Source organism: Python bivittatus, unplaced genomic scaffold, assembly GCF_059951505.1.
Source record: "Python bivittatus isolate LINGU-HERP-01145 unplaced genomic scaffold, Pbiv_v1 ctg000530_np1212, whole genome shotgun sequence".
NCBI lineage: Eukaryota > Metazoa > Chordata > Lepidosauria > Squamata > Pythonidae > Python > Python bivittatus.
In genome coordinates, this window is record NW_028277085.1 from 10,521,858 (window position 1) to 10,548,060 (window position 26,203).

General features: G+C 41.4%; 1 protein-coding gene across 2 annotated transcripts in view; it reads right to left on the reverse strand.

The window, feature by feature from the left end:
* Nucleotides 1–26,203, reverse strand: part of CEMIP (cell migration inducing hyaluronidase 1) — a 132,352-nt gene that overhangs the window by 17,300 nt on the left and 88,849 nt on the right. For both annotated transcript variants that reach the window (XM_088148644.1, XM_088148643.1), the window contains exons 10-17: nt 23,674–23,815; nt 21,497–21,688; nt 12,745–12,920; nt 12,046–12,255; nt 8,268–8,473; nt 6,709–6,778; nt 4,038–4,166; nt 1,155–1,240 (exon numbers count right to left, since the gene is read on the reverse strand). In XM_088148644.1, the coding sequence (XP_088004770.1) occupies nt 1,155–1,240; nt 4,038–4,166; nt 6,709–6,778; nt 8,268–8,473; nt 12,046–12,255; nt 12,745–12,920; nt 21,497–21,688; nt 23,674–23,815 (1,211 nt within the window). The remainder of the gene's footprint in view (nt 1–1,154; nt 1,241–4,037; nt 4,167–6,708; nt 6,779–8,267; nt 8,474–12,045; nt 12,256–12,744; nt 12,921–21,496; nt 21,689–23,673; nt 23,816–26,203) is intronic.

The following is a 26,203-nucleotide window of genomic DNA, read 5'->3' on the forward strand; positions in this document are numbered from 1 at the left end:
ATTGGCTGGGGACGGGGTTGCACTCAGGGAATTCCAAAAAATTAGTCCTCCCTTTAGCCATTTAAGCCTGATTTCTGATTGCATTGATACTGACAGATCAGAAGAACAATGGCTAAAGGATAGGGCTATGCTAACTGCAGAGTGTATGTGTGTGTGTGAGTTTAGTATTTATATTAGCACCTAGTTTAGACTCACTTCTCCCATTTGAGCCATAATAGGGGAATTCCAGCAATCCCAATTAACAGAGGAGTAAGAGATTACTTTAAAATTGTGGATCTCAAAGATCCAAGACTACAAAGCAACAAGGAGAGTGTGATGACTATTCAGTGCCAGCAAAACAATCTAAATTCTATACTCCCCCAAAGTAAATCCCTGCCAACAAGCAGCATTACAGAAATTTGAACACATGAGCTTATTTTACCCTGTTTATTTTACTTTGATGTGTTAAGGAGGAGACATAAAAGGAGCTCTGCTCATAGAAAAGTCTTGCTTTTGACCTTACAAAATGCCCAGTGACCCCTCCCCTCCTGAAAAAGGAGGAAAAAAACCCCCTCCAGATATTTGATCAAGCATTGTCAACATATTTCCTGTATAGGCTTTGGAAGCATTAGACTAAAAATGTGCTCCTTTCTGTATAAATGATGAAAAGGCATTCAAGATGTTGAATGGCACTTCTCACTAATGATGGACTTTTTTTTCTGACCCACCCTTGAGTCCAAGTAAACTTAGAAGAAAAATCATCTAAGAATGAATGCAATTACACCGTAAAAGAGGGAGGGGGTGTAACAAATGGAATCTGCTCTCCATACAACAAACACCCTGGGAAAAGTAATGAATTTGAAACCAAAAAGGGGAGACATGGAGCTTAATGACAGCCTGAACTTCAAGGATCAGAAGATGTATGAGAAAAAGTAGTAAAATCAGCATTCTTGAAGATGATTAGAAACTTGCAGGAGGTGAGAATGCAAGAGAGAGACAGGATCTTGTTGGAACAGGAAAAGTGTTCCCAGATAAAGAAGTTACGTGGCTTGGCAGGTCAGATTCCCCTTGCCAGTATCAGAAAACAGCCCAAATCAATGCAAAATTTCCCATGGACACAAACAGTAACTGTAATTCCCCCCTCAGCCACAACAAAGCCAGAAAAGTCAGTTTACCTTCCAGAAATCAAAGTCAGGATAGGTCGTTTGTCTTTGGCTGATGCTGGCGTTGTTTTAACTCCATTATCAATTATCATTCCAGCCTGGGGAGGAGGAGGAAAGGCACTTGGTAAGCAACATCTATTCTGACAAATCTGCATGGGACAAATTCTTGGAGGGGGGGAGAAACATACATCTTTTACAGAGGTCTATACCATTGACACCAACAAAAGAATTTGATGGTACAATTTGATCTGGTACAAAATGGATTGCCCTCCCTTTTATTTTCGTGATTCAGAAATTTAATTCATTCATTCATTCAGTCATTCATTGGTTCATTCAATTTGTACGACCATTCATCTCCAATTCAGGACTCCGAGAGGCTCACAACAGTTAAACACCTCATAAAATACATAAAATACATAAAAACAACACACACACAATCAGCAGCCAAGGTCAAAACATAACCAACAGAACAGAACCAACAACAAATCAACATAACCATTGTATAGGCTCTGCCACACGTCTGGATTCCCAAACCCAGTGCAAAACTATGTCTTTAAGGCCTTGCAAAAGCTCAGCAAGGTTGGGGCCAGTCTCATCTCGGAGGGAAGTGTGGCCTCAAATATTCACCCATTCGCCCAGCTTCCCAGTTGTGTTAGAGCAGTGTTGTCCAAACTTGGCCACTTTAAGATGAATGGACTTCAACTCCCAGAATTCTCCAGCCAGCATGGTTGGCTGGAGAATTCTGGGAGTTGAAATCCACTCATCTTAAAGTGGCCAAGTTCGGACAACACTGTGTTAGAGAAAAGGGAGATTTTATTATAGTTAAAATGCCTCTTGTTTTTTTACAATGTCCCTACTCAACTGTAGTCTACAGTTTTATACAGCCATCCTTTCCTTCCTCTGTCTCCAGTTCAAAAGTTCTTAAGATACTGAACATGAAATCAGGAGAGCTATCTGAAAGAGTTTTAGTCTTGCTTAGAAAAATCAAGGAAGTAGAGGAATCAAAGAGAGTCTTGCTTTGGGATGAATTAAATGCATACCAGCTTGAAATATATTCATAAAGAAAAAAAACATAGTTTACATTTTTTTTAATTGCAGTTCTCTTGAGGGTCAAAGTACTCATGATGTTAAACAGACGGTCGTTCTTAACAGTATTAAGTTTATTGTGTATGTAGTCATACATCAAATTTATATTGAATAAGATACACACATCAAGTTTCCATAGATTAAAGACAGGGATATCTGTCACTTAAACCTGTTTTGTTTTTTACCCAGAGAAAGTGGAGGCTAACGGTTCCTTCTAGGATGTATCAGAATGAAATTTATTCTGCTGTAAAGAAAAAAAAACCTTGGGAATGTTCCACTGGTGTCAAGAGAAACTGCTTTTTTGAGGCAAACCAGTTTGGAGAGAGGATACTCATAAGGACTGGAGGAGGGGGGATGAAATTGTCTCCTTTATTATACAGTAGGGTCTCAATTCTAATTTCCACCATAACTTTTATTTTTAATGGCTGAAAAAAAAAATCTCAGAGCCATCAGTGCATTTGGTATGAAGCTTAATTTGGTCCAAAGTTCACATTATCATTCACATGTACTAGATGATTAGTTACCTTGCCCACCAGCAGGCACCAGGTTTGAGCCCCATAGAACAGTGTTGTCCAAACTTGGCCACTTTAAGATGAGTGGACTTCAACTCCCAGAATTCCCCAGCCAGCCATGCTGGCTGGAGAATTCTGGGAGTTGAAGTCCACTCATCTTAAAGTGGCCAAGTTTGGACAACACTGCCCATAGAACAACATCTGGTTACCCACATGTGAGGAGTCTCAGTAAGGATGAAACTGATCACATGGTCCCTGCTGGTGGACAATATAACTGAAAAATACCACACAGGACAATTCTACACCACCCTGCTGCTTTCAGATACCAACCCTGCTGCAAGTTATAATGCTGTCAGGTTTTGTGCAGCAGCACTCAAAATTTGTCAAAAGATGACTTGTGCTATAAGCTAGATTTAATGAGCACCTAGTTCACCATATTACAGTGCTTAGTAACTTTATCAAGTTACAAAGCACTATAATATGGTGAACTAGGTGCTCATTAAATATAGCCTTCCACATGCAATCTTTTATGCTCCTCTATACCCATCTAATGCTCCTACCCCTTCTTTTAGACTCTTTTAGGTTCTCGCTTTTAATATATACTTTTAGTTTTTAATTCGTATCTCTTTTATATCTTCTAGCTTTTCATAATTTTTTTTGGATTTAGATGTTTATTTTTACTTGAGGTATCCTTTATGCCTTTTTAAGGACTCTTCTCCACCTTCCTTATGTTGGTCTATGACTGTAATAAAGATTTGATTTGATCTGATACAGGATATATACTGTGTAAAAAAAAATAGAAAAACCCAAGAGGTGGGAATAGAAGTCATATATCATGTACACGGGAACGTGGCGTAATTAAATATCTGTAACTCTGCTCTGAGAGTTTAGGGGAAGGTGGACTGTATACACCTTTCTGATAGCTCCTATATTAGTCGAGAGCCTTGGCCATATGTTGTCATTTGGATTATCACATCTGGGAACGTAGGAGTGGACTACTTCACAGGCATACAATGCAGATTTAGCGAAGGCTACAGACCAAAAAAAAAAGCTAATTCAAAGATCAACTGGGAATCTTGAAAAGAGAGGTTGGGGGGAACGAAGGCCTTTTTATCTCTCTCTCCACTTGGAGCCAAAAGCTAATAAAAACAGAATTTGCAGGAAAGTTTGCCATTGATTTCACAGGAGCAGGAACAGTGACCAGTAACAGCTTTCTGCTTCAGAAATCAGAAGAGGAAAAAGAACATTAAACCACAGGAGGTGCGGTTGTTGCTTGATTTCACTGCGGGAGACTTACTCGATAGTTGGAATGGGCCCGATTGTTATAGAACAAGCCCATTGGGAGGTGCTCTGAATAGCCAGGCGGGTACATTCCGACCGAAAGTCCTGTTGGTACATGATGTAAAACAAACCAAAAACCCGTTTCCTGCAAAGGAAATCACAACAGTTTCAGACTCAGATGGAATTGGGTTACTTGAGGTATTAAAAACAAGGAAAATCTAATTACTTCTAGATACAGAATGACCATATGTGAGAGCCAGTATGAAGTAGTGGTTAAAATGTTGGACTAGGAGCAGGGAGAGCCATGTTCTGATCCTCCCTTTGGCATGGAAACTGGGGAGGACACACTAACTTTTCTGGCATCTGCGACAAAAATTAGAGTGAAAAATTGCTCCCCCCTGAAAGAGAAATGTACTTAGGCCTACAAGTATATGAAACTACTTTTTTCAGCATCAGAAATATTGGTTTTTCAACTGCAGGAATGTGCTAGAGCTAGTTAGGAGGCAAAAGTCTTCCGCATGTAACGGATTAAAGTCTTATCAACTTCAGGCAGCAGGGCAAGTGGCTGGGAGTGCTAATCAACTAATTAAGGTCACAGAGCTGAGCTTGTTAACTTGTGGTTAGCAGTGAATTAGGGTAGTGCTGCCCTGGGGAAGCTGTTCAGGAAGAGATACTCCAAAAGCTGGACAATATTTGATTTTAAGGCTATGCCTGCTGGACGGAGGACATGAGGACAAAAATGAGGACACATCCTCCTTTTCCAGCCATCCAGTAACCCTAAAGCTGGGTGACTTTGGGCCAGTCCCTCTCTTAACCCAGTGGTGTAGTGGCTAAGATGCAGGATTAGGAACAGGAAAAGCCAAGTTCTAGTCCTCTCTTAGGCACAGAAGCTAATGAGACAACCTTGGGCAAGTCGCTCCCTCTTAGTCCAAATCAGCACCAGGCTGTACAACTACAGTAGGTGGATGAAATATAAAATTCCTTGTGGCATCCTTCTCTAAGAGCTTCATTACGAACTGCATGGAGTGCAGTGCAAAACAAGCAACTGATTGGGACAAATGCTAAGAACAATAACAAGAGTTGGGAAGAGCTAGCGCAGTGTGGCACAGCATCCCCCAACCTGGTGCCCTCTCCTAATGCGTAGGCCATGTTGGCTAGAAACTGGAATGGAAGTTCAATAAATCTGGATGGTATCAGGTGGCAGATCCAGTTAGTTATGCTAAGTTGACGGCGCAGTGCTTCGTTGTCTCTTAGCATAACCTACTTTACAGGATTGTTGCAAGTATAAAAGAATGGATGAAGGTGGCCCTAAGTTCCACACCGAGCAAAACCAAATAATCAGCACCTGAGAAATAATCCAACTAGATTAACTGTTACATTAAGTGCTCCTTTAGGAAATATCCCAGTCCAATCAGGATATGGACCATTCACAGGTAATTCCCCCCAACACCTCCTATCATTATGACAGTCTCTGAAAGCTTCCCGGGTACGGCCAGATTTCTTCCTGGCTGATATAAACTGCGGCCGAAAACCTGCTGTAAGAATTTTTTTAAAGTTTCGTAACGCTAATGAAGCATTTCTTTCAGTTTGCAGCAAATTTTCTTAGCTGGAAAGCCAAGTTTGCTAATCCTGTGCCATGCTAGGATGGAAGAGACCTACTAATGTATGTGTCAGCTCTCCAAAGTAGACTGTGAGAAGAAAGCTAAAATTACTTGGATTGAGAAGGGCTATAATTACAGAGTCTTGCAAGTCTGATTGTGCTGGACCTCTTCCTCTTTCTTATACCCCAGTAAATTAAAGAGACATCTGTTTAAGCCGTTTCCAAATGTTATCTTGTTGCTCTGGAGCTAAAAAATGTTCACCCCATTTTGGTAATGGCTCTTGCATATTTCCACCAAGGTCATCTTCCTTACTCTGTACGCGTGCTACAAGAAATGATTAAAGCTTCCTAGGAGATCAAAGCCCACACTCCATGAAGAAGGTTGCCTGCATGATATAGTGTTCAGCGCCTGCTTCCTTTCTGTCCCCTCTACAAGGGCAGGAAATTGTGCCCTCTTTTTGCACACTATTCCATCCTCTCCCTGGCAGAGTTGTGCATGAGAACTCCTGTCCGCTACTCAGTGAATTGCAGTTTCAGGCTCGCCTCTCCTACATGCGTCCTCAAATAACAAAAGTGTTATGTAAAAAGAACATAAAAGGAGCGCCTTTGAAGCGTGTTATTCTCCCACTCTCTCTTGGATCCTTTAATCGCTCATGATGAAACAAAGATTCAGTAAGATCAGCTGCTTTGGGGAAGCGCTTGGTTACCATTATGCATAAATCACTGCTCCAGACTCTCAGTTGGAAAGTGTTGCTCAAAAGACTGATGCGCACAGAAACATGTTTGCAGAATAATTTTCAGGAAGTATATTGTAGTTCTTCCACACCCTAAAAATAACACTTTTTATATGTGTTTAGAGTGCGATCAATTTTAATTTCAGAATGGGCTGGTCTCTCGCAGTTGCTTAAGAAACAAGAGGGTTATTTTACACAGATGATTTGCAGACTGGCTGATGGGTTAGTAAGGTTTTGTTTCCAACCCAAGTTGGAATAAGGAAGTGTATCCCGCAAAGCACCCCCGAATGGCAAAGCCACTTTTGTTCCAATCAGAAGACTTTTGCCCCGAGAGCAAAAAACATCATACTCACTTCAGATCCTGCAGCTGCGCAGTTTAGGAGGTTATTGTGTGGGTTTGCCAGCCAGAAAGTGGACACAGCGCTGTTGGATGAGAAACCCAAACATGAGAAAGCGAAACCCAAACACCCTCCCAATGCCAGGCCTGCAGAGGAGATGGATTTTTCTTGATCCCAGCCAAGCCGGGCCAAATAACTTGGTGGAAGACAGTGTAATGACTGGCTGGCGTCTCTCTCCGCCCCTCCCCACTCCTACTGGTGCCCCATTTCCTTCATTTCACCCTTGTCAATACAAGGGAAAGATCTCAACCCAGGTTTGAAAGGCTGCTGGAATTTCAGGACAAATTTTGAGTGAAGTTGCAAGATAGCTACGAAGCTGTAAAAGGCCATTTCTGTTTTATGAGTGTGTCTTTCTGCAAAACACGGAAAAGGAATGTGTAGGTCAGTGGGCTTAAGTGGGAACGCAACTGTTCCTTCCGGCTTTTCGCCACATCTGGAATTTCAAGACTCTTCCAGATGCTTAATTTCTTTTATCATTCTTGGGTCTTTCTCTTCCTTATCATTGCTCACTTTTATCTGTCAAGCACTTTGGTTTTTATCCTCCACTAGCAGAATAAAAGTTTTGTGGAGTTTTGTAGAGTATAGCCCCATTCTAGACATGCTGCACTGCTCCTCTGGGTGGGACTGCAATATTGATTTTAATTTGGTTTGTACTTGGAATGGTAAATAATATATTACAGCATGTATCACTTTTTGTCCAAGCTTCTTTTTGGGGCAAATTTTATTTACTTATTTAATTTATAGGCTGCCCAACTCCATCGCAATAATGCATTATTTGATTCAAATCTCTTTTTTTTCTTTCCCCGCATGAAACAGCAAGTTACTAGTCTTCGAGAATGACCATCTTTCATGGAGTAGTCCCACGTCTACCCCTATTTTGATGCCTTGTGTTTCAAAATCAATCACAGAAGGACAAAGCACAAGGATATACCCTTAAAACTGAAAGGAGGAGAATATGCCAGGGCCATCTGCATTATTAAGGTAACAATAGATCTGGGGGGCCCAAGCAAGACAGAAAAGTTCCTGTTGGCATTTTCTATGGAAGAAGATCCAGGATAAGCAGAAGGACTATTTTCCTTGACCCAGGTGGGCTGTGCATTTAGGAACTGTATGATGTATACATGGAATTTTATCCAATTCAATCTATGCCTACAAGTGATGAATGTGTGATACTCCGTCAAGAAAGGGAATGGAAAATATGAATGAAAAGCAAAATCTTTGTCTGAAATAATGGCCAGGCCTCTTGTTTCTCAGGCATTTAAAAAGGAAAGATGAATTAAGTGTGTACTTCTATTATCCCACTTGAGAGCAAAAGCATTTAAATGTTTTTAATTTGGTCTGGCTTTTCTCATGGAAAATGCTTTTTTGGAACCACACGTTCAGGTGACTATTTCATGAAAGTAAGACAACAGACATTTAATTTGCTTACACATCCTCCTTGTATGTTGAACAAGCCATGCAAAATTCTGTAAGCCAGAGATCATTAAAACATAGAAGGTTATTTCCCTACTCACTTGCAGTCCTGTCTAGGTTTTGGGACATATCCTGGATAAGCTTCTTCAGTAATGGTCTTGCACATTCTTGTGTCCCGATCGGATGGTAGCAAGGTGCCTGGTTTCACCACAAGTCCAAGGCAGTGATCAAACGTATTACGCACCTCAGGCCCATCTTCAGTAAAGAAACAATGACCCAACGAGTCATACCCAACCACATCCTTGATCTGGGGGGACAGAAACAGCAACAGCAAGAAGATGGATCAATGTGAGTGCCATCCCCTTGGATGCTCCCATACAAGCCTTCATCTCAACAACAGTGTGAAGTGCACAGCTTCAGGAAGACTCAGCTTCCAACAACCCACCACATAGAACAAGAGCTTCAGTTCCAAAAAGAACTTGCTTTGCACAACATTGGAAAAGAGACATAGTACCAAGATATCTGATTTGGAACTAAAACCTGGAGAATAGGGAGCCATGGCAAAACTAACCGTAGATGTACAGAATAGAAGTTTAATTTAAGCAAGAATGATTCCTACATATCACACAGCAAGACACACACATCTCAATTTTTTTTCCTTGTTATTGTTTCTTGTTATTTGTTATTGATATTATCTCTTCTAGAATATTTGTTATTAATAAATAATGATAAAAAAGAACTTGCAATATGCAAGAACAGGACAACCTTGTTGTGGCAAGAATTGCTGCATTCCTTTTTTTTTTTTCTTTTTTCAGCTTCCAAGGACCAACTTTCTGCTGATGTAACTGGAGGGAAGACAGCCAAACTTTTTATCGCTCAGGGGCTCTGGGGGATTTGTAGGGAGGTTAAAGTAAAACAAGTGCATTAAATCTAATGGAGGCTTAACACATCTGCTTGGCTTGTTATTTTTAGATGCACACAGAAAACCTTGCTCAAAACATACTATCCACTTTCTATATTTTATATTTTGGCAGCACAACTCCAGAGCTCCCCTGTCTTATGCTAAGGATGATCCAAGATTAGACATTTATTGTGCCATGCCTGGATCGTGTTGTACCATTATGCTACATTGCTTCAACCATTTGCAATGATTTTTTCCCTTGCTGCCTTTTATATACCTTCTTTCTTGCCACATAAATAAATAAGTAATAAATAATCCATCCAGGAAGGAAAATTGCAGCGAGAACACATAGTCACATAGTGTAATGCTCTGGGTAGCTTTTTCCTCACACTCTTGATGACTGTCCATTATTCCTAATGGAATATATCTGTTAGAGGACATTTGTGACATTCAGAATGTATGGTTCCTCAAAGCTTCATTGAAGATGTTCCTTCGATCCTGCTCTTATATCAAAGTGGTTGCGTTAATCTTGAAACTTTCACATGAATCTCTACGGTTGGTGAACTGCTAGTAAAGGAATTCAGTTCCTTTAATTCATAAAGGATTTAAAACTTTGCAATACTTTTTGCTCACTCTTCTTGCTGGATCTGAAGCACATCTTATACCTCAATTGCCTTAATAGTTATTCTCCTTTCCCTCAGGTCCCTGGGAACTGTCTCTTGGTTGCACAAGCACAGAATGTCCATTCTAAGGAAAAGATACCTCCTCCCTCATTCTTGCAGTGGCAAGAACAGAAAGCAAGTATGTAGAGAAGGCTTTTCCTTCACCAATATAAGATATCATGTGCTCGATTATAGCTATAAAACAGGATCAGGATACCGGCTTTAATTCACTTCTAACTCCTCCCCCCTTTCCCTCCAGTCCTTCAAGCATCATGTGCCTGAAAGATGACATGGCTTTAAATCAAAGAATGTATAAATGTGCAATGCCTAAAATTCAGCCAAAGGAACGGGATGGCCTTTTCTCCCATTAAAGCAAGAGTCATGAATTAAAGATGGAATTACCAGTACAGATGCAATAATTGCCACAGTTGGTCAGCACTGAAATGCATCTGGAGTCTTCCTTTTGGCAGGCGGTTTGCCAGGCTCCATTTAATTTTACACCCAGTGATAGCTTCTACTACGTATATAGAGCATATCAATGGTTTCTGGCTGAACGTGCAGCTCCGCGGCCATAAATATCAACATCGCTCCCCATAACTCAGGGCCAGAATGTTAAGAAGGCAGATTTAGCAAGGGCGCCTGCAGCCACAGTCTTTAGGAAGGTAATGAGGAGAGCAGAAACTCAATGCACTTTGAAATCCCAATTACAAACAGAGCAACATTTTACATTTTAACTGGTACAGATGGCAGGCAGTCCAGGCTGATTTACTTGCCTGCCCTGGGTAAGGGGTTCAGTTATGTACGGTATTTTGCACACCAGATAAGCTGCCCCATTAGCAGTATTTGCTGCCTGAACAGACAATCCAGGTAGTTAAAGACTAGCTGAAAGAAAAGCCTTCTTCAGACCAAAAGGCTGTTCCTTGCTGGTACAGCTCTGCTTTCACCAATATTTTAATAGGAGGGTTGTGGTTTGGTGCTGTAGATCCAGAATTTGGCCCCCAGTATCTACAAGTATGGGTGGAAAAACTGGACATTGCTGCCAGTAGTATTAACCATATTGACCTAGATGAACATGTAGGCTGACCCAATACAAGACAAATTCCTATATTGGAGAGTAGCCTTGTTCTTTCAGTGGACTAGATGCTCCCCAAAACAGTTGCAGTTCTCTGCATACAGATGTGCAATTCCTTGCAAGCTAACCTGAAAGTCAGCCCATCTGAATTTGCCTAAGCTCACTCCCAAATCAGTGTACTGTACATAGGTCTGCAGCCTTCATCTTGATGCTAGCTAGTGTCTAGGACTCATATACAAGCCACCTGAAAGATGTATTTTTCAACGTATGTTATTTAAGCAATTTATATGGCCATCCACCTTCCTGCAGTAACTCTGGGCAGCGAACAGTGGCAAACCAAAAACCACAGCAATCCAAAAGGATCAAAAACAACTGGAATAACAATGAACATACAGTGCTCTAGAAGTCCAAATAAAACTCTTCCAGTTTACAAATGGACTGACAGCAAGCAACTAACCAACAGAGCTGACCTAACCAGGTGCTGTCAGGACTTGAGGGAATCTAAACGTAGAATACAACACGGCTCTATTAAAGCAGGTTTACACAGTGGGCAGTTACGTCTGGAGCTCTGTTTGGAAGCACATGAAATCAACCAGAAAAAAAGACGAAGGTCAAGTGGTGGAGTAAGAAGCCTCTTGAGGAGCTAGAAGAAGAGTGGGGAATGGTCCCATCATGGCTGGCATGAGAGCCTAGAACAGGGTTTCTCAACCTTATCAACTTTAAGATGTGTGGACTTCAACTCCCAGAATTCCTCAGCCAGTCAAACAAACTAAGCAGGATTCAGCCTAGCTTGTACTTCAATGGGCAACCATTGGGAAGGTTTTAGGCTGGACTGGAATTTTTTTTTTAAATCCTGGGGAAAAGCAATGTCAGATTACTCTAGTATTGTTACCAAGAAACCAATACCATTACTTTGGGCCAGGCATTCTCTCTCAGCCCAGCCCACCTCACAGAGTGGTTATTGTGGGGAAAATAGGAGGAGGAAGGAGTATTAGGTATGCTTGTTGCCTTGAGTTACTTTAAAGTAATAAAAGCAGGATTAAAAAATCTAACCCCCTCCCCCCCAATATTGATGGTCCATGAAACCAGGAGCAGCTGAGGTCATCTCAAGGGAATCTTTACCTTTCCCCCCCTCTCTTAAGTGGATGCATAATAAAATCAAAGACAGACAACACCTCAGTTCCTCCCCACCTGATGCCATCTAATCTCTGCAGCAATAGAAGAACCAGATCCAAGCATCTTACCAGCAGACCATTGGAGCCATGCACGGTGACACAACGAGAGAAGGTGTGATGGATGGACATCTCCTTCACGTAGCTAGGAGGGTAGTAACCCCCCTTCTCATCCACATCTTGAGCCATGTGGAAGTGAATTGGGTAATGTCCCAGCAATTGCTGGCCCATATGCTTCAACTCTACGCCTTCCATGTGGAAAGATTTAAATCCAAGTCCAATCTAGAGAACAAAGAAGGCGAAATGAAAATATGGAACGAAAATCCCTAAACTTGCATCGTTGGGTGGGTTAAAGACACACAGCCACCACACACCACAAAGGGGATCCAGCCCAAATTAAGCCATTTTAAACGCTGAGTTTTTTTTAAAGGAAAAAATTTAAGCAGGGGCTTGGTGCTTCCTAGAAGTCCACAGGAACACCATGGGAAGAAAGTGAGCTCAGGCTGCAATAAAATCCCAATAGAAATTAACTGTAGGATTTCAGAAAGTTTATAGATGAGGCTTCCCCAATATGGTACCCTCCAGATGTGCTGGACTACAGTGCCATCTTCCCCAGCATGAGGGTTGAAGCTGTTAGGATTTATCATCCAGGGCTTCCAAAGGATACCAGACTGGAAGATGGTGATACCAACACTTTGTGTTATATTATATTATCGATACAGAGAAGATCCCCCAACAAAGCAAGCACACAAAAGAAGCTGCAAACCGTACCTTGATGTGACCCCCAAAAGTATCAAAATCAAAGAAGGAGCACAGATGGGCATTATAATTGTAACATCTCTTCTCCATCTCGCCCATCACTAGAATGTTTCGGGTTAACATCCCTACTTCAGCTCGCATGTCAACTCCGTCAATTACCTCTCCCATGTGAAGATAGGTGGCTTTCCCTAGGAGAAAGGATAACATCCAGTGTGTTACAAAAGAGTTAAGATTAATATAAGGAGGGCTTCAATAGAAAAATAGATCAGCATGGCCAGGAACCTGGCTTTAAAGGGTGGGAAGGGTCAGGATGTCTTGTGAAGGAGACAGAAAGAGGCAAGGGAGGAGCATAATCCTCTTCCTTAATATACTGAATCCATTTTCTAAAAAAAAAAAAGCATATGCTGCAAAAAACTTATTTTTTTATGGCTAAATTGTGATGATGATTTACATTCTCATCCTATTACCTATCAGAGTCTTACCAGAGTCTTACCATACAAACATTTTGATTCTATCTCTCTATATACAACTATTCCAACTGGTAACCAGAAGGAATGCACTCATTAAAGAAACGCTGGGGTAACACACATTTTTAAAAACTGTTACATTTGCACGTACAGGTGGTTCTCGCTTAACAATCACTCATTCAGCAACAGTTTGAACCTGCAATGGCACTGAATAAGTGATACTTACAACCAGTCCTCAGAGTTCTGGCCGTTGCAGTGTCTCTGTGGTAACGTGGTTGCCATTTGCGCCCTCTTTGCTGTCTTCCAACAAGCAAACTCAGTGGGAAAACTGGCTGGAGGTTGCAAATGGTGACCACGTGATGTCCTTGCTTAATGATCCATGATAATTCACTTAACGACGGCAATCTGGAGTGCCAGAATTGCCGTTGCTAAGTGGCACGGTCACATGATGTCGCACTTTATGATCATGTCGCTTAGTGACAGTAATTCCAGTCCCAATTGCCATCATTGACTGAGGACTACCTGTACTTTTATTTCAGAAGAGGCCTACAGTTTACACTTGCACAGATTCACACACTCATACACATTCACAAAGCGTAATGAAGCCATATAAACTGAATGAATGAATGAATGATGTCAAAAGTTCAGAAACATCCAAACCAAGGTGTTCTCTCTGGATGATGGTTCTTTGCTCAAATATCCACCATTCTGATCCAGAGAACTGAATACTGAAACATCCACCTGGAAGCGGCAATGTTTTTCTCACTAGTCTCAGCTTTCAGGTGCCACGTGCTTTCTTAGATATCTGCACAGACCTGCTAAGAATGTTAAACGTCGGCAAGAATGTGGAATGTGTAGCAAGAGGTTTCTTTATTCAACACATGCTGGACGCTTGTTTACACAAAGCATTTTTGCTGATTTGACATGATCTGAGATAAGGAAACAACCGCGGGTGGTTTGTGGTAAGTGTTGATAAGTATGTTTTTCTCCTTCAGAAACAGTGATGCCATGTTTATTACTACATCCATTAACTTTAAAGGAATCGACTTGTTTGATGGCAAACATACCCACAGCAAGAGTGAGTTTATTCAGAAGGGATGCCATCTGAGCAGTAGCTAGAAATGTGCACGGTGTCCTGCATTAAATAATCCCACCACATCTATGAGCTGCTTTGGAGGTCCACAAGAAATGGCTGGAGAGAGAAAGATGGTGTGTTTGCATTTCTTCTGGACCTGATTCGTGGCTCTTTAACCACGTCTCTAGCTTCGTTTGCGTTTCCTTGTCCTTAAAGACCAATCGTGTTTATCATTCAAGCCTTCTGCTTAGCTAAGGTTTGCATAAACACTCACATTGTTTTCAATATTCAGATTTCGTGTTGAATAGAATAAGTGACATGCAACTGATTATATATAGAATGACAGTAATGAAGTAGCATGGAGAGATTCTCCATATTCTGTATGTCTTGTAAAATCTGCATCGCTCAGGGCTTAGTGTAGCCTGATGTTTTTTCTTAGAATAAGAGAAAATGGATCCATGATGGGTTATTAGTGATTCTTACACAAAACCTTCTCAGCTTAGATTCCCCATGCAGGGCTCCTGCTTATTAAGATCACCTCTGAAAGAACTGATTAAAGATGTGAATGCAGAAGAAAAAAACAAAAGGGGAAGGAAGCATTTTCACTCCTGAAGGGTTAGGGTTTTCCCTGAAAGAATCAGACCGGAAGGAGAGGGAAGAAAAAAACAGAACAAAATATTAATTTCCTTCCTGAACTTTTTCCCAGACTTCACAAACTTGAGCATCCTGTGGAAAGAAAGTGTTGCAAAGGCCTCCAAGTTTTTGGACTGGTTGTCTCATGAAGTCGGTTGCTCTGACCTGCTCGTGCTGGTCTTTAAGAAAGGAGCAAAAATTTTTGTTACTGATTTATTCAGTAACAGCTGGTGGAAAACACTTCATGTTTTGATTATCTAGTTGCATAGCTTTGATTATCACTATTTTTTGCCTTTAATATGGGGGGGGGCACAATCTCTGCATTTTAAACGTGGTTCATGCCACATTTCTGGGAGAAGAGACATGACCCAGAAGTCACAGGACTCCAAGAAAGGTTTTCCATGAACAAATGCATGAGAAGCCTGCAGTAGCAAGACTCTTATCTACATAATGTTGAGAAACACACATTAAAGACAGGCCAATTTGCATTAGATACAACCAGCCCCTGGGAGCATGGAAGCTGCCAACTGCACAGTACACAATGAGACAAGATCATCTTATCCAGAAGGACAGTAAATCAAGCTCCATATCTGAGGAGGAAGCCTACTACACTGGAGAAGCCTCTGCTTTGAATGCAGAAGTTCCCAAATTCACCTTGGCATTGCCAAGAAAGGGGATCTGTGAAAGATCTGCTGATGTATTTAAACCTTCTGATTGTGCAAAAAACTCTCTACCAGATTTCGCCAATCCCTTGCAGATATGTGAGCTAACTCCCAGAATTCTCAGCCATGGCCAGGCCAGCTGGGGAATTCTGGGAGATGAAAACTGTCCACCTGCAGGGCATTTACTTTAGGAAAGGCAGCACTATACAGACCCTAGTGTGAATATTATAAATAGACTTCCTCGAAACCTTATTCTCGAGCAATTTAGATGAATAACTACGTAATTTTTTTTTAAATGCATGCAAAGGCTTTATGTTAGGAGAACCTGAAAACACAAGCCAGGGCTGGACTACGTTCCCCAGGCTAAAGGCCAAATTTAGCCTTGGAGTGGTATTCCAATAACCATATTCTACAAAGTACTGGTTGGGACAGGACAAAATTAAAGATAGACCTGGTTTGCATTTAATTTGTTAAAATTAAATATCATTCATATGAGAATTCTCCAGTCATGTATTTAATCATTTTCCTCTTCCATCACACTAAAAACAACTTTTTAATATCAGCTTTTGAAGACAATGGGGCGAGGGGGGGGCTATCAAAAAGGCTTTTGTGAAATCCACGTTGCTGTGGAGCCTCAGGCTGGAACATAAATCAGCTTTTTTTTAAAAAAAACAACAACAACCTCTGTTAAAAATTATCCTTCTGGAGAAGTGCCATCCTAACATGGAGTTTTCTGAGCCACACGTTCTGAGGAAGTAGGTCATAGTAATCAAAACATTTCAGGTATTTACCTTTATAATAATCACTACTCATTGCTTGCTTTACTTCCTACCTACCCATCTGCATTCGTTACATGATCATAACCTGGTTTCTGAATTAATCCATTTTCACAAGACACTGAATGATAAGCCAACCAAACGAACTAAGTCCTCACACAACACAATCTAACCAAATGGAGCATTTGGGGCAAATGGATCGGCTAAACCTGACCTACTTCAGTGTGTTGTGTGAACACAACTATGGGTGTATTTGAGCTTCAGCCAGCTGTGAAGGACAAAAATGGCATCATTTAAAGCAGATGCAGCAGGGCCCTGGTAAACCAACCCTCCATCTGACTTCAGACATTCCATGCACTTTTTACATGCTGTTAGGATTCCCATGGATTTAACATAAACCTTGGCAGAAATCTGTTGATAATCCATTTTGTGTAGCCCAGTTGAGAGTCAAAGATATCTGCAAAGCCAAACTAGAAACAGCCCTCTATAAAAACCAGGCTGGTCTGATGGATCATTATGCCTGCCAATTTATTCATAGTTTTATCTCTTACATGAAAAGGGCATTGCATCATTTCTGCCCACATATGATTCCCCACCCCTGCCCCCAGATTTGGAAGCAGCTTCACCTCCACATGGTTATAAGTCTAAAGATAATGGCTGGGATTTTAGCTCTTGTTTGATCTCCTGTTCTCAGAACCACCCTTCCTGCTTTCCTTTGGCTGCTTTTGCTCCAATTCAGTCAAGTCCGGATGTAAAGCATCAAAAGCCTTGAATCCTTCACAGAAGGTGGAAAAATCTCGACTCAGAGCTCACCCATGGCAGGAAAACCCAATCTGATTCAGATAGGAAAACTGAAATGTCTCAAATAAGGGAGGCATTTCCCTTCACCCATTTGCCTAGCAGAGGGATTAAAATCTTTACTGGAGATGGACTTCTGAACAGCCACCATTTGTATATGGGCTGGGTAGAAAAAGAAATCATCCTGCATTTTTGATGCCCACTCAGTTCTCATTCAATATTATTTTATTAAAGAGAACTTGCTTTTGAACATGATTTTGCTGTGACATTCTAGCATTTCAGCCCAGCAGTCATTAAAGAAAAGGATACTGAATGTTATTGTGGGACAGGAGTGTGGGGGAAGGAGATTCAGGAAATGCCTCATTCATCAATAACCTGTTTTGCCATTCACATCCCACAAGGACATTCAGATGCTAGAGATGGCTGCTGATATCTGCTCATGGTCACACATGCCCTGGTCACCACCCAGGTGGACTACTGTAATATGCTTTACATGGGGCTGCCCTTGAAGAGTATCCAGAAGCTTCAGCTGGTACAGAATGCAGCGGCATGGACAGTTATGTGTGCTCTAAAGTGGCACACGTTACACCTCTACTCAGCAAGCTGCATTGGTTGCCAGTATGCTTCCAGGTCCAATTCAAGGTGCTGGTTCTGACCTTTAAAGCCCTCATGGCTTGGGGCCGGGTTATTTGAGGGACTGCCTCTTCCCGGTTACATCTGCCAGTCCCATCAGGTCTGGCAGAAGAGGTAGGTTGTGGGTCCCGTCTGCTAAAGAGTTACATCTGACAGGACCTAGGAGATGAGTCTTTTTTGCTATGGCACCCATCCTGTGGAACATCATCATCACCCCCCTGAGGTGAGATTGGCTCCATCTTTGCCCTTAAAACTTGGTTGTGTTGTCAGGCATGCGGGTCACAAGGGAATGGTGATCTGATGAGGTGGCTCCATTGTTCATAATCTGACACTCTCTTTTAGCTTTTTCATAATAATATTAATTTTTGTACTTTTTATATGTTTTTAAAATGGTTTTTTATGGTCTGTTTGTATGCCACACAGAGTCACGTCACATGAAATGGGCAGCCATATAAATATGATAAATATACAAATACATGGTTATAATCCTTTTCTCATTTGCAATTTCTAGGCCCTTCTAGAGTCCTCCAACCTTTTCTTTCTTTCTTTCTTTCTTTCTTTCTTTCTTTCTTTCTTTCTTTCTTTCTTTCTTTCTTTCTTTCTTTCTTTCTTTCTTTCCTTCTTTCCTTCCTCCCTTCTTTCCTTCTTTCCTTCTTTCCTTCTTTCCTTCCTTCCTTACAGGACTTATATGGCCTCCTATCTTATACAATGACTCTACGCAGCTCACAACTAAAACAGACAATAGAGGACAATAAAGTTCTCTAGTGGGATAATTGCCTATATACTGCTCCACAGTAGAAGTCTACAGCCTTCCAGAGCTCCCAAGGTGCTCTGGGCTGGGCTTTCAATTTCTCTAGGGGATGGCCTGAAGGTGCATATGGGTTGCCTTCACACAACGCCCTTAGCTGGTTTCTTGAATCAATTCATTTTCTGGGTCTGTATAATATTCTGAACCATAAACAAAACAAGCACAACAGGCTGATGCCCCCTCCCCACCACAGAAGTTAAAACTAACCTAACTTAACTTGTGGTGCAAATGCAGCTGCTAGATCATGATCTGATCAGGCGAAGAGTGTTGTGTGAATACAGTCACAGAGGTGTCTTAAATGAGGAGGTGGCGAAGATGCCAGTGTGCAAACCGCCTGGCTCCTTCATTCATGGGGACTTTATTTATTCATCTGCTCATTTAACATGCTTGGGTTAAAAAAAAAAAAAAAGTAACAGGAAGCTGGCATGTTACAAAGTCCAGGCCTTCAGCATCATCTTTACTCCTAAAAGTGCTTTGGGATCTAAGCTTGCCCAGGAGATATTCTTGAGGAAAAAAAAATAGCAGGTAGCTACAACTTAGTGGTTTCATTAGAAGGATGCCCAGGGGAAAAAAAATAAGACAGAGATAGGCTGGGTTGATAGAAATCAACTCGGGGTGGCTGGCAGCTGTTGGCTTTCTGATAAATGCGTGTTCTTAGCCATCCCCATCATGTCTGCTAATTTTTGCAAGGAGATAACCTCCCTCCCATGGCAGCTATTTTATGAGAATGAACAAAACGTGCTCTCCTATGCCAAATGTCTTATCTGTTTTGATGGCTTTATTCAGTTGTATCATTTACGTTAAATTGCCTTAATTTTTAAAGGGTTAAGAGTGGATTTGCTGGAAGGAGAAAGTGTACCCATGATTCTTAATAACCAATTTAATGTTCTTTTCTACTGACAACCAAGATGGACTTGATTCCTCACTGAACCTCTGAAAGGCTGTTGATACCACTAGCTTAAATTGTTCCAAAATAGCTCCCTTTGTTCAGCAAGTATCGTATGCAGAGAATATGAAAATACTGGTGTCTAAGGACATTGGCAAAGGTATTTATTGTACCCAACCATTCAGGAGAAAGCATTAGAAATCAGAGTAATTTTTTATCCTGGACAACAAAACCAACTACAGTCAGATCCATCATGGTTTTAGCTCTGAAGTCACCAGCTCTCCATTGCAAAGCAATCCATGGGAAGAGCGAAGCAGCCAATTCTTGGGGACAAGCAGAAGGAAGGAATTCTTCAAGCACTTCCTACCTCTTCAGCTCCCTCCCCACCATCATTTTCAGATGCATCTGGAACTTAGGAAAGACTTTCAACATTCAGCTTTCTTTCTATTATCTCTGGTTATCTTTGGGGTCACACTCATTTAGTGTGGTTTTTCCAATTATGTAAGTGTTGCTGGGGAAAAGAGAAAGTGGGAGGAAAAAGAAAACAGGACCGTAGATACATTTTCCCTGCAGAGAACTGCCTGCCATCTTTAGTCATGAGACTATGATGCATTTAAAAGCCAGAATAATATTTTTCTTGGCACAAGCCACTCATTTTCTTTCAGCCCTGGCAACCACAAGCCAAAAAGCTATATTTCCTACTGACCCACTTGCATCAGAGTTAACAGGACTCATGATTTAAGAATGATCTGTACCATGGCTGAGGTATGTGCCGATCTGATCTCCCTTTCTCATCCAGTCCAATTTCATTTCAAAGTCATAGACCCATCTATGATCCTACTTAGCACTGATCCACTGAGTTGACCAATCACACAAAGCTCTAGTTAGCTGAAATATGGTTTCGGAGTAAGCTACAATTGGATGGACTCACATATAGCCAGAAGAAAACACATGATAGTTAGCACAATGGAGGAGCCAAACGATAGAGCATCGGTGCTGAAAAGTGTCTTACTCAAATTATCTAAGTAACTTTACATCTATTCTGGAAGGTAGAAGGGATTACCTTTTGCAGGATTTTTGTAAGTATGTGTCTTCAAGTCTGTGTTGACTCCTGGCCATTCCCTGGACAAGTCCCTGCAGTTTTCTTGGCAAGATTTCAGAAGTGGTTTGCCATTGCCTACTTCCTAGGGCTGAAAGGGACTGGCCCAAGGTTGCCCCACTGGCTTTGTGCCTAAGGCAGGACTAGAACTCACATCTCCTGGTTTCTAACCTACTGCCTTAAACACTACACTGTCTCTCTTGCTAAGAGAGCAACTATACCGTTCATTGGCACTGGGTTCTTCTACTCTACCACATTCAGTTCCAGCTTCTTCTCATGGGTTTGATCATAACCTTGTCGTATCACCTGACTGCCTGTGCCCATAATATGCCCAGTGATCACATATGATCATAAATTCCATGTAGATAAGTACACAAATCATTCAATCCCCCCTTTGCCTGCCAGCCCACTTGGTTTCTATGCTAGGCATGGAAGAAAGAAAATTTCTTCCCTCTATACCCCTTATGAGCTGGCACAGCAGAGATAAATCGCTCCCACAACCAATCTGCTTGGTAGAAAACAATTATTTTCTAAAAGACTAGCAGCTTGGTTTTCTACAGCAAACAGAGAAATGCAGGCTACTAGTCTCGTAACAGATTTTTTTAAAAAAAGCAGACTAGCAACTTTTGTGGGCTTACTACATTATAAAATCCGAGTATTTGTTACCATGCAGCATTTCTTAGCTTCTCCCTCTCAATCTCTCCTTGCCCTTTAGTTCAACTGCCACTCATCTTATTTTTATCCCCTTTTTTCTTTTTCAAAACATGTTTGCACATAGCCAAAAAGAAACAGACTTTTTAAGAGTTTTGTATTGGGTAGGGATCAGCTGTGTAGTTCAATATTTAACAGTACGGCTAGCCCTAAAGATACCAACACACCAACACAGGACATTAGCTCTCCTTCCAAAGCAGGAACCATTCAGCCTACCTGCCACTTTGACTTCATTGGGCCTACAAGCTCTGCAGGGCAAGATCTCAAACTCTTCAGCTTGGTACATGGAGTAGTCAGTGCTGGCCACCACGATCTTGTCTCCCACCTTCCATGACTGCATGTTGTCGGCCAGTCTCAGGATTGTACTGTTCACGTTGGTATCCACACGCACGGTAAGCCTGGGTCTCACTGAAAAGCCAGCAATGAAAAGAAAGTGCATAGGGGTAGGAAGTGCTGAAGAACATCTCACATGCTCCTTCCCCAATTCCCCATGGGCCAAACTTGTTTCATACTCATAAAACAAGGACCTTGGAAAGATAAGACAGCTGTGGTCAACCACAGGCTAGATTTGTGTGTCTTCCTCTTATTCAAGAAGCACAATAAATAGCCCCTATGTTGTTGTTATTGACACACAGTCTACCACATAGTTGTGATGGTTATCATCAGCAAGTTGTCGTAATTATTATTATTGCTATTTACACACAAGCTATTTCCATCCAGCTAGTTCTAACTGGATTTGGTACTTTTGACTATCGGATCCTTTCCAAGGATGTAGGATAGCTAAAGCTGTATTTTTAGAAGTTATTTTTATTGTTAGAATAATGAAATAGGAAAAAAGGTCTACATGGGATATTGCATAACACAAAAAGAGACAACTACTAAGCATAAATAAAACATAAATAAAAGGATTACGGAAACACTTTCTAGGAACATGTTCTCCCCTTCCCTTCTGTTTATTTCCCCAACTGCTGGCCATAACTTAGCTATTTATACTTTATATTAAACATTAAAGATGATTGCTAGTGTCAATTTAAATCCTTTCATCTATTACTTTTTCTTGGTCTCCTAACTTTCTCCCTAAAAACCATATTCCAAATATCTACATTTGCCCTGCTGTGTAATGTGTAGCATATACGGGAGTCATTCTTGCTTAAATTTGATTAGACTCTACTGTGGATATATACAGATCGTTGCATATACAGCTGCATATTCTCCAGTTTTGATGTCCCAGCCTGATATCGTAAGATATTGCCATAATCTAATAATCTACCCTTCCAAGTAATGCAACTTTTTGTAACGGAAGAGTTGAGATTCCATCCATTCCTCTTGTGTATGAGCATTTTTCCAGAAGTTCTGGTGTGACACCAAGACACCAACCACTATTGACACCACTATACTTGCTCAGTCTATACTGGAAAGTCTTTACATTTCCCTATTTTTTCTAGTTCTGTCTCACTGACTCTTCCAGCTGCTGCAATGTTAGTTATCCGGACTTGTCTCTTGGTAACCGCAGTCCAGTGTGGCTTAGTACAGGCTAAATGTTCATCAGTTTGTATCAGGAAGTCCCACAGAACTTTAACTTCTTCATTCTCAACCATTTTTCAGTCCTGTGATTCCCTCAACCCTTTGTTAGTAAGTGATAATTCTTATTAAGATCCCATTATTGTTGCTGTTGTTTCTCCTATCCCCTTAATTACATTTAAAAGAGGCCATTCAGGACTTGGCTGCACTATTTCCTCTGAGGGCCAACTATTTTGGCCACTTAGAGCAGACATTTCCTGAGTCAGGGCAACTTGGCCGTCTTTCAGCCATGTCAGTACGTCACTCCGTTCTGTCCCAGTTCATGCAGCTAGAGTTTGCATATAGCCATCATGGAAAACTGTGAGAGGTTGCCCTACCTTCATTCAACCCCTTGACAAAACCCTGAGAAGGCAGAATGGCCTCTAGGAGGACGGTAGTGTATTCAGTGCCTTTCATATACAGTAGAACAAAACCCCCAGAAGAAACTATTTCAGGCAAGTAGAAAACTAGCATCACAGGGAAAAGGCTTGACCATAGTAGCCCTTGATGCCACCTTGGGACCCTCTCATCTTCTGTATCCTTTTAGAGTCAGCCCCCCTATGCTTCATATGTCAAAGCTGAGAGGGCTGCATAAGGACTAGTAACTTGATACAGAGGATGGAAACCTGATAAGTTGGAAATGGAAAGAGTTTGTGTGACAAAAGCTACCGCAGAAACCCAAAAGCTTTAGACTCGTGCAAAGACTGCATTAGTATTTAAGTCTCTGAGGTAAAATTCTGCTGCCTTTACAATATATAGATCAGTAGGAGCAAATTTCAGAATAGCTTCCTCTCAATTCTACTGTGTTCAACTTTCAAGAATGAGTCACCTACCAGGTTGGCCACATAAGAAGCGCACTCTGTAGTTATGACAGCCTCCCTCCGTCTGCTCTGGACCATGGCAAAAAAACCTATAATCATGGCCTTTTTTGAAAAGGACCTCAGTTGCCAGTTTCGTTCCCTCAAGTGTGACTGCCTGGGAGGAGAATCAAAATGCAAACTCAGTAATTGCCAAGCGTGTTATTATCAAGAATAACAGCTAGTACAACAACAGCTGGAACCATAGGCTTAGCAGCACTTCTGAGAAGGAGAAAACAAGCATTTTCTGCTTGGTAACTTATCTAAATTGCCACAGTGCGTTGAGTGAGGAATTCACCTTGAAAGCAGTCCCAAAGCACCATTACGAACACACGAGGCAGATTTCTCATGATCTCCACTGCGTTCCCCGAGTATGAGATCATAATATGAGCCCGGCAAGCAGTTCATGGCTTTGGACCACAGTTTTGGAAAGCACGTTCACTTCTGCATCCTAAGATCGCCTTTAGATGCTTTGGGCTCCAGAATGTCCCAAGCCAAGCTCTTTGTCCCCAAAATGGGCCTTTTTACTGGTAGCCCCCAAATGCCCTTCTGAATGAGGGTGTTTGGCACCAACTTTCTCTCCTTTTCACCTCGACGCAAAGGCCTTCTAACTGCTCCAGGCTCTTTCAGTATATTGAAAGACTGATGATGGTTCCTGCCCCTGGAATGATATCCCCCTCTGGCAGATCAGCATCACCCCCACCTTACTGATTTTCCACAGATTGTTAAACATCTGGCTGTTCTCCCAGACCTTGCTTTAGGATGCATTAGGGGGTCAGTGTTCTGGCTGGTTGTGTTCCCTTTTCTTTGATATATGTTGCTTTCTCTTGGATTCTTTTTTAATTGTAAGCCACCCAGAGTTGCTATGGAACCCGGCAGCCTTGAAATAGGATTATTACATGAAATGAACATTCTAATTCTCCGAGATTTTGCCTTGCGATTTTAATAGGTTGTAAGCCAGTGTTGTCCAAACTTGGCCACTTTAAGACGAGTGGACGTCAACTCCAGAATTCTCCATGCTGGCTGGGGAATTCTGGGAGTTGAAGTCCACTCGTCTTAAAGTGGCCAAGTTTGGACAACACTGCTGTAAGCCATCCTGGGGCAGGGTAGCATCTTCATAAACTGACTGAGCTTGAAACAGAATATGAGACAAGTAGAATCCACCCCCACTCCCATCAAATGGGTACGTGACCACACATTTTGGCCTGCGCTGGGATCTGTCTTGGTAATTCTTTTTCTTTTTAAGGCCGTTGATTCTGCACTTGACTCAAATGTCTCTTTGTTTCACGCTGCCACTTGTTTAAAAGGTACAAAGGGCTGATAACACCGGGAATGAAAGCCACGTGCCTGAAAGTAAGTCAGCAAAGATGGCGGAGAATAACAATTCAGGCAGAATAACAATCTACTCCAGGTTTACCCAGGAGCGAGTCCAACATAACAAGCAGCAGGTTGCTTTCTATGAAAATAATCTGTGGGTCACAGCTCCTTTGATGGCCTCAGGCAAATTTCTTTCTTTCAAGTGCCGTCCCCCTGGGGTGTATTAAAGAAGTTGCCTTGCTTTATTGAATGGTGGTAGAGCGTGCCAAGTTGTTTGCGGAAAGCTCTGAAAACTTTGGAACATTCTTACAGGGCAGATTAGTGAATCATCCTTCTTAAATGATGATAAATCATTATGAAATGGTTTATGGTGGAATTATTTGTTATGATTGGCAGTGTGATGGCTTCTGATCCATCCATGACAGAAGAATGGAATTTTCTTAATTAGTTGGTTTTTCAAAACAGAGGGATTATCAATATCAGACATGGCTTCTAGGATCCAAAGAGGGAGTTCACCCAGTGCACATGTTGCACACATCCATTACCCTCTTCCTCGTGCCACTAAAAATTAGCAAGAACTTTAACAAAGATTTCTCTCTCTCTCTCTCTCCCTCTCTCTTTCTCAAAATAATCTAATCTACTTTTGGGGGGCTTTTGAACTTTTAAAAAATGTCCCTTGAGTAAAGGAAGAGATTATACAGGCTGCATTGACACCTGAGATATAGGATAAAACAGCAAATTACAGAGTCAATCTTGGCACAAAAAGCAGGTACTCATGACTCTTATGTGTCTTCATGTTGGCTCAAAGCCACCCATCTCACGCCGATCTCAGCAAAGCAATATGCCATGCCAGTATTGAGCAGAACACAGTCCATCAAAAAGCCCAAAGGTCTCATAAACTTAACAAGAAATTATTTCCATTTTCCAGTTTATTACACAATGATTGGAACAGCTGGAATGCCAACTGGAAAAGTACAGATGGGTGAGCTTTCATTGCTCTCCATTTTTCATTTTTTCAGGTCCATCAGGTTGAACTGTGATTTTTTTTAAAGTTCATCTATGTGTTTTGGTGTCCATTTCTCCAAATTTTTGCTTACAATTTTATCTCATGCAGAGTTTTTGCAAACAATTTCTCCTAGCAGAATCCATTTGGGTACAGTCTTTTCATGACAATATGGATTTTGAATAT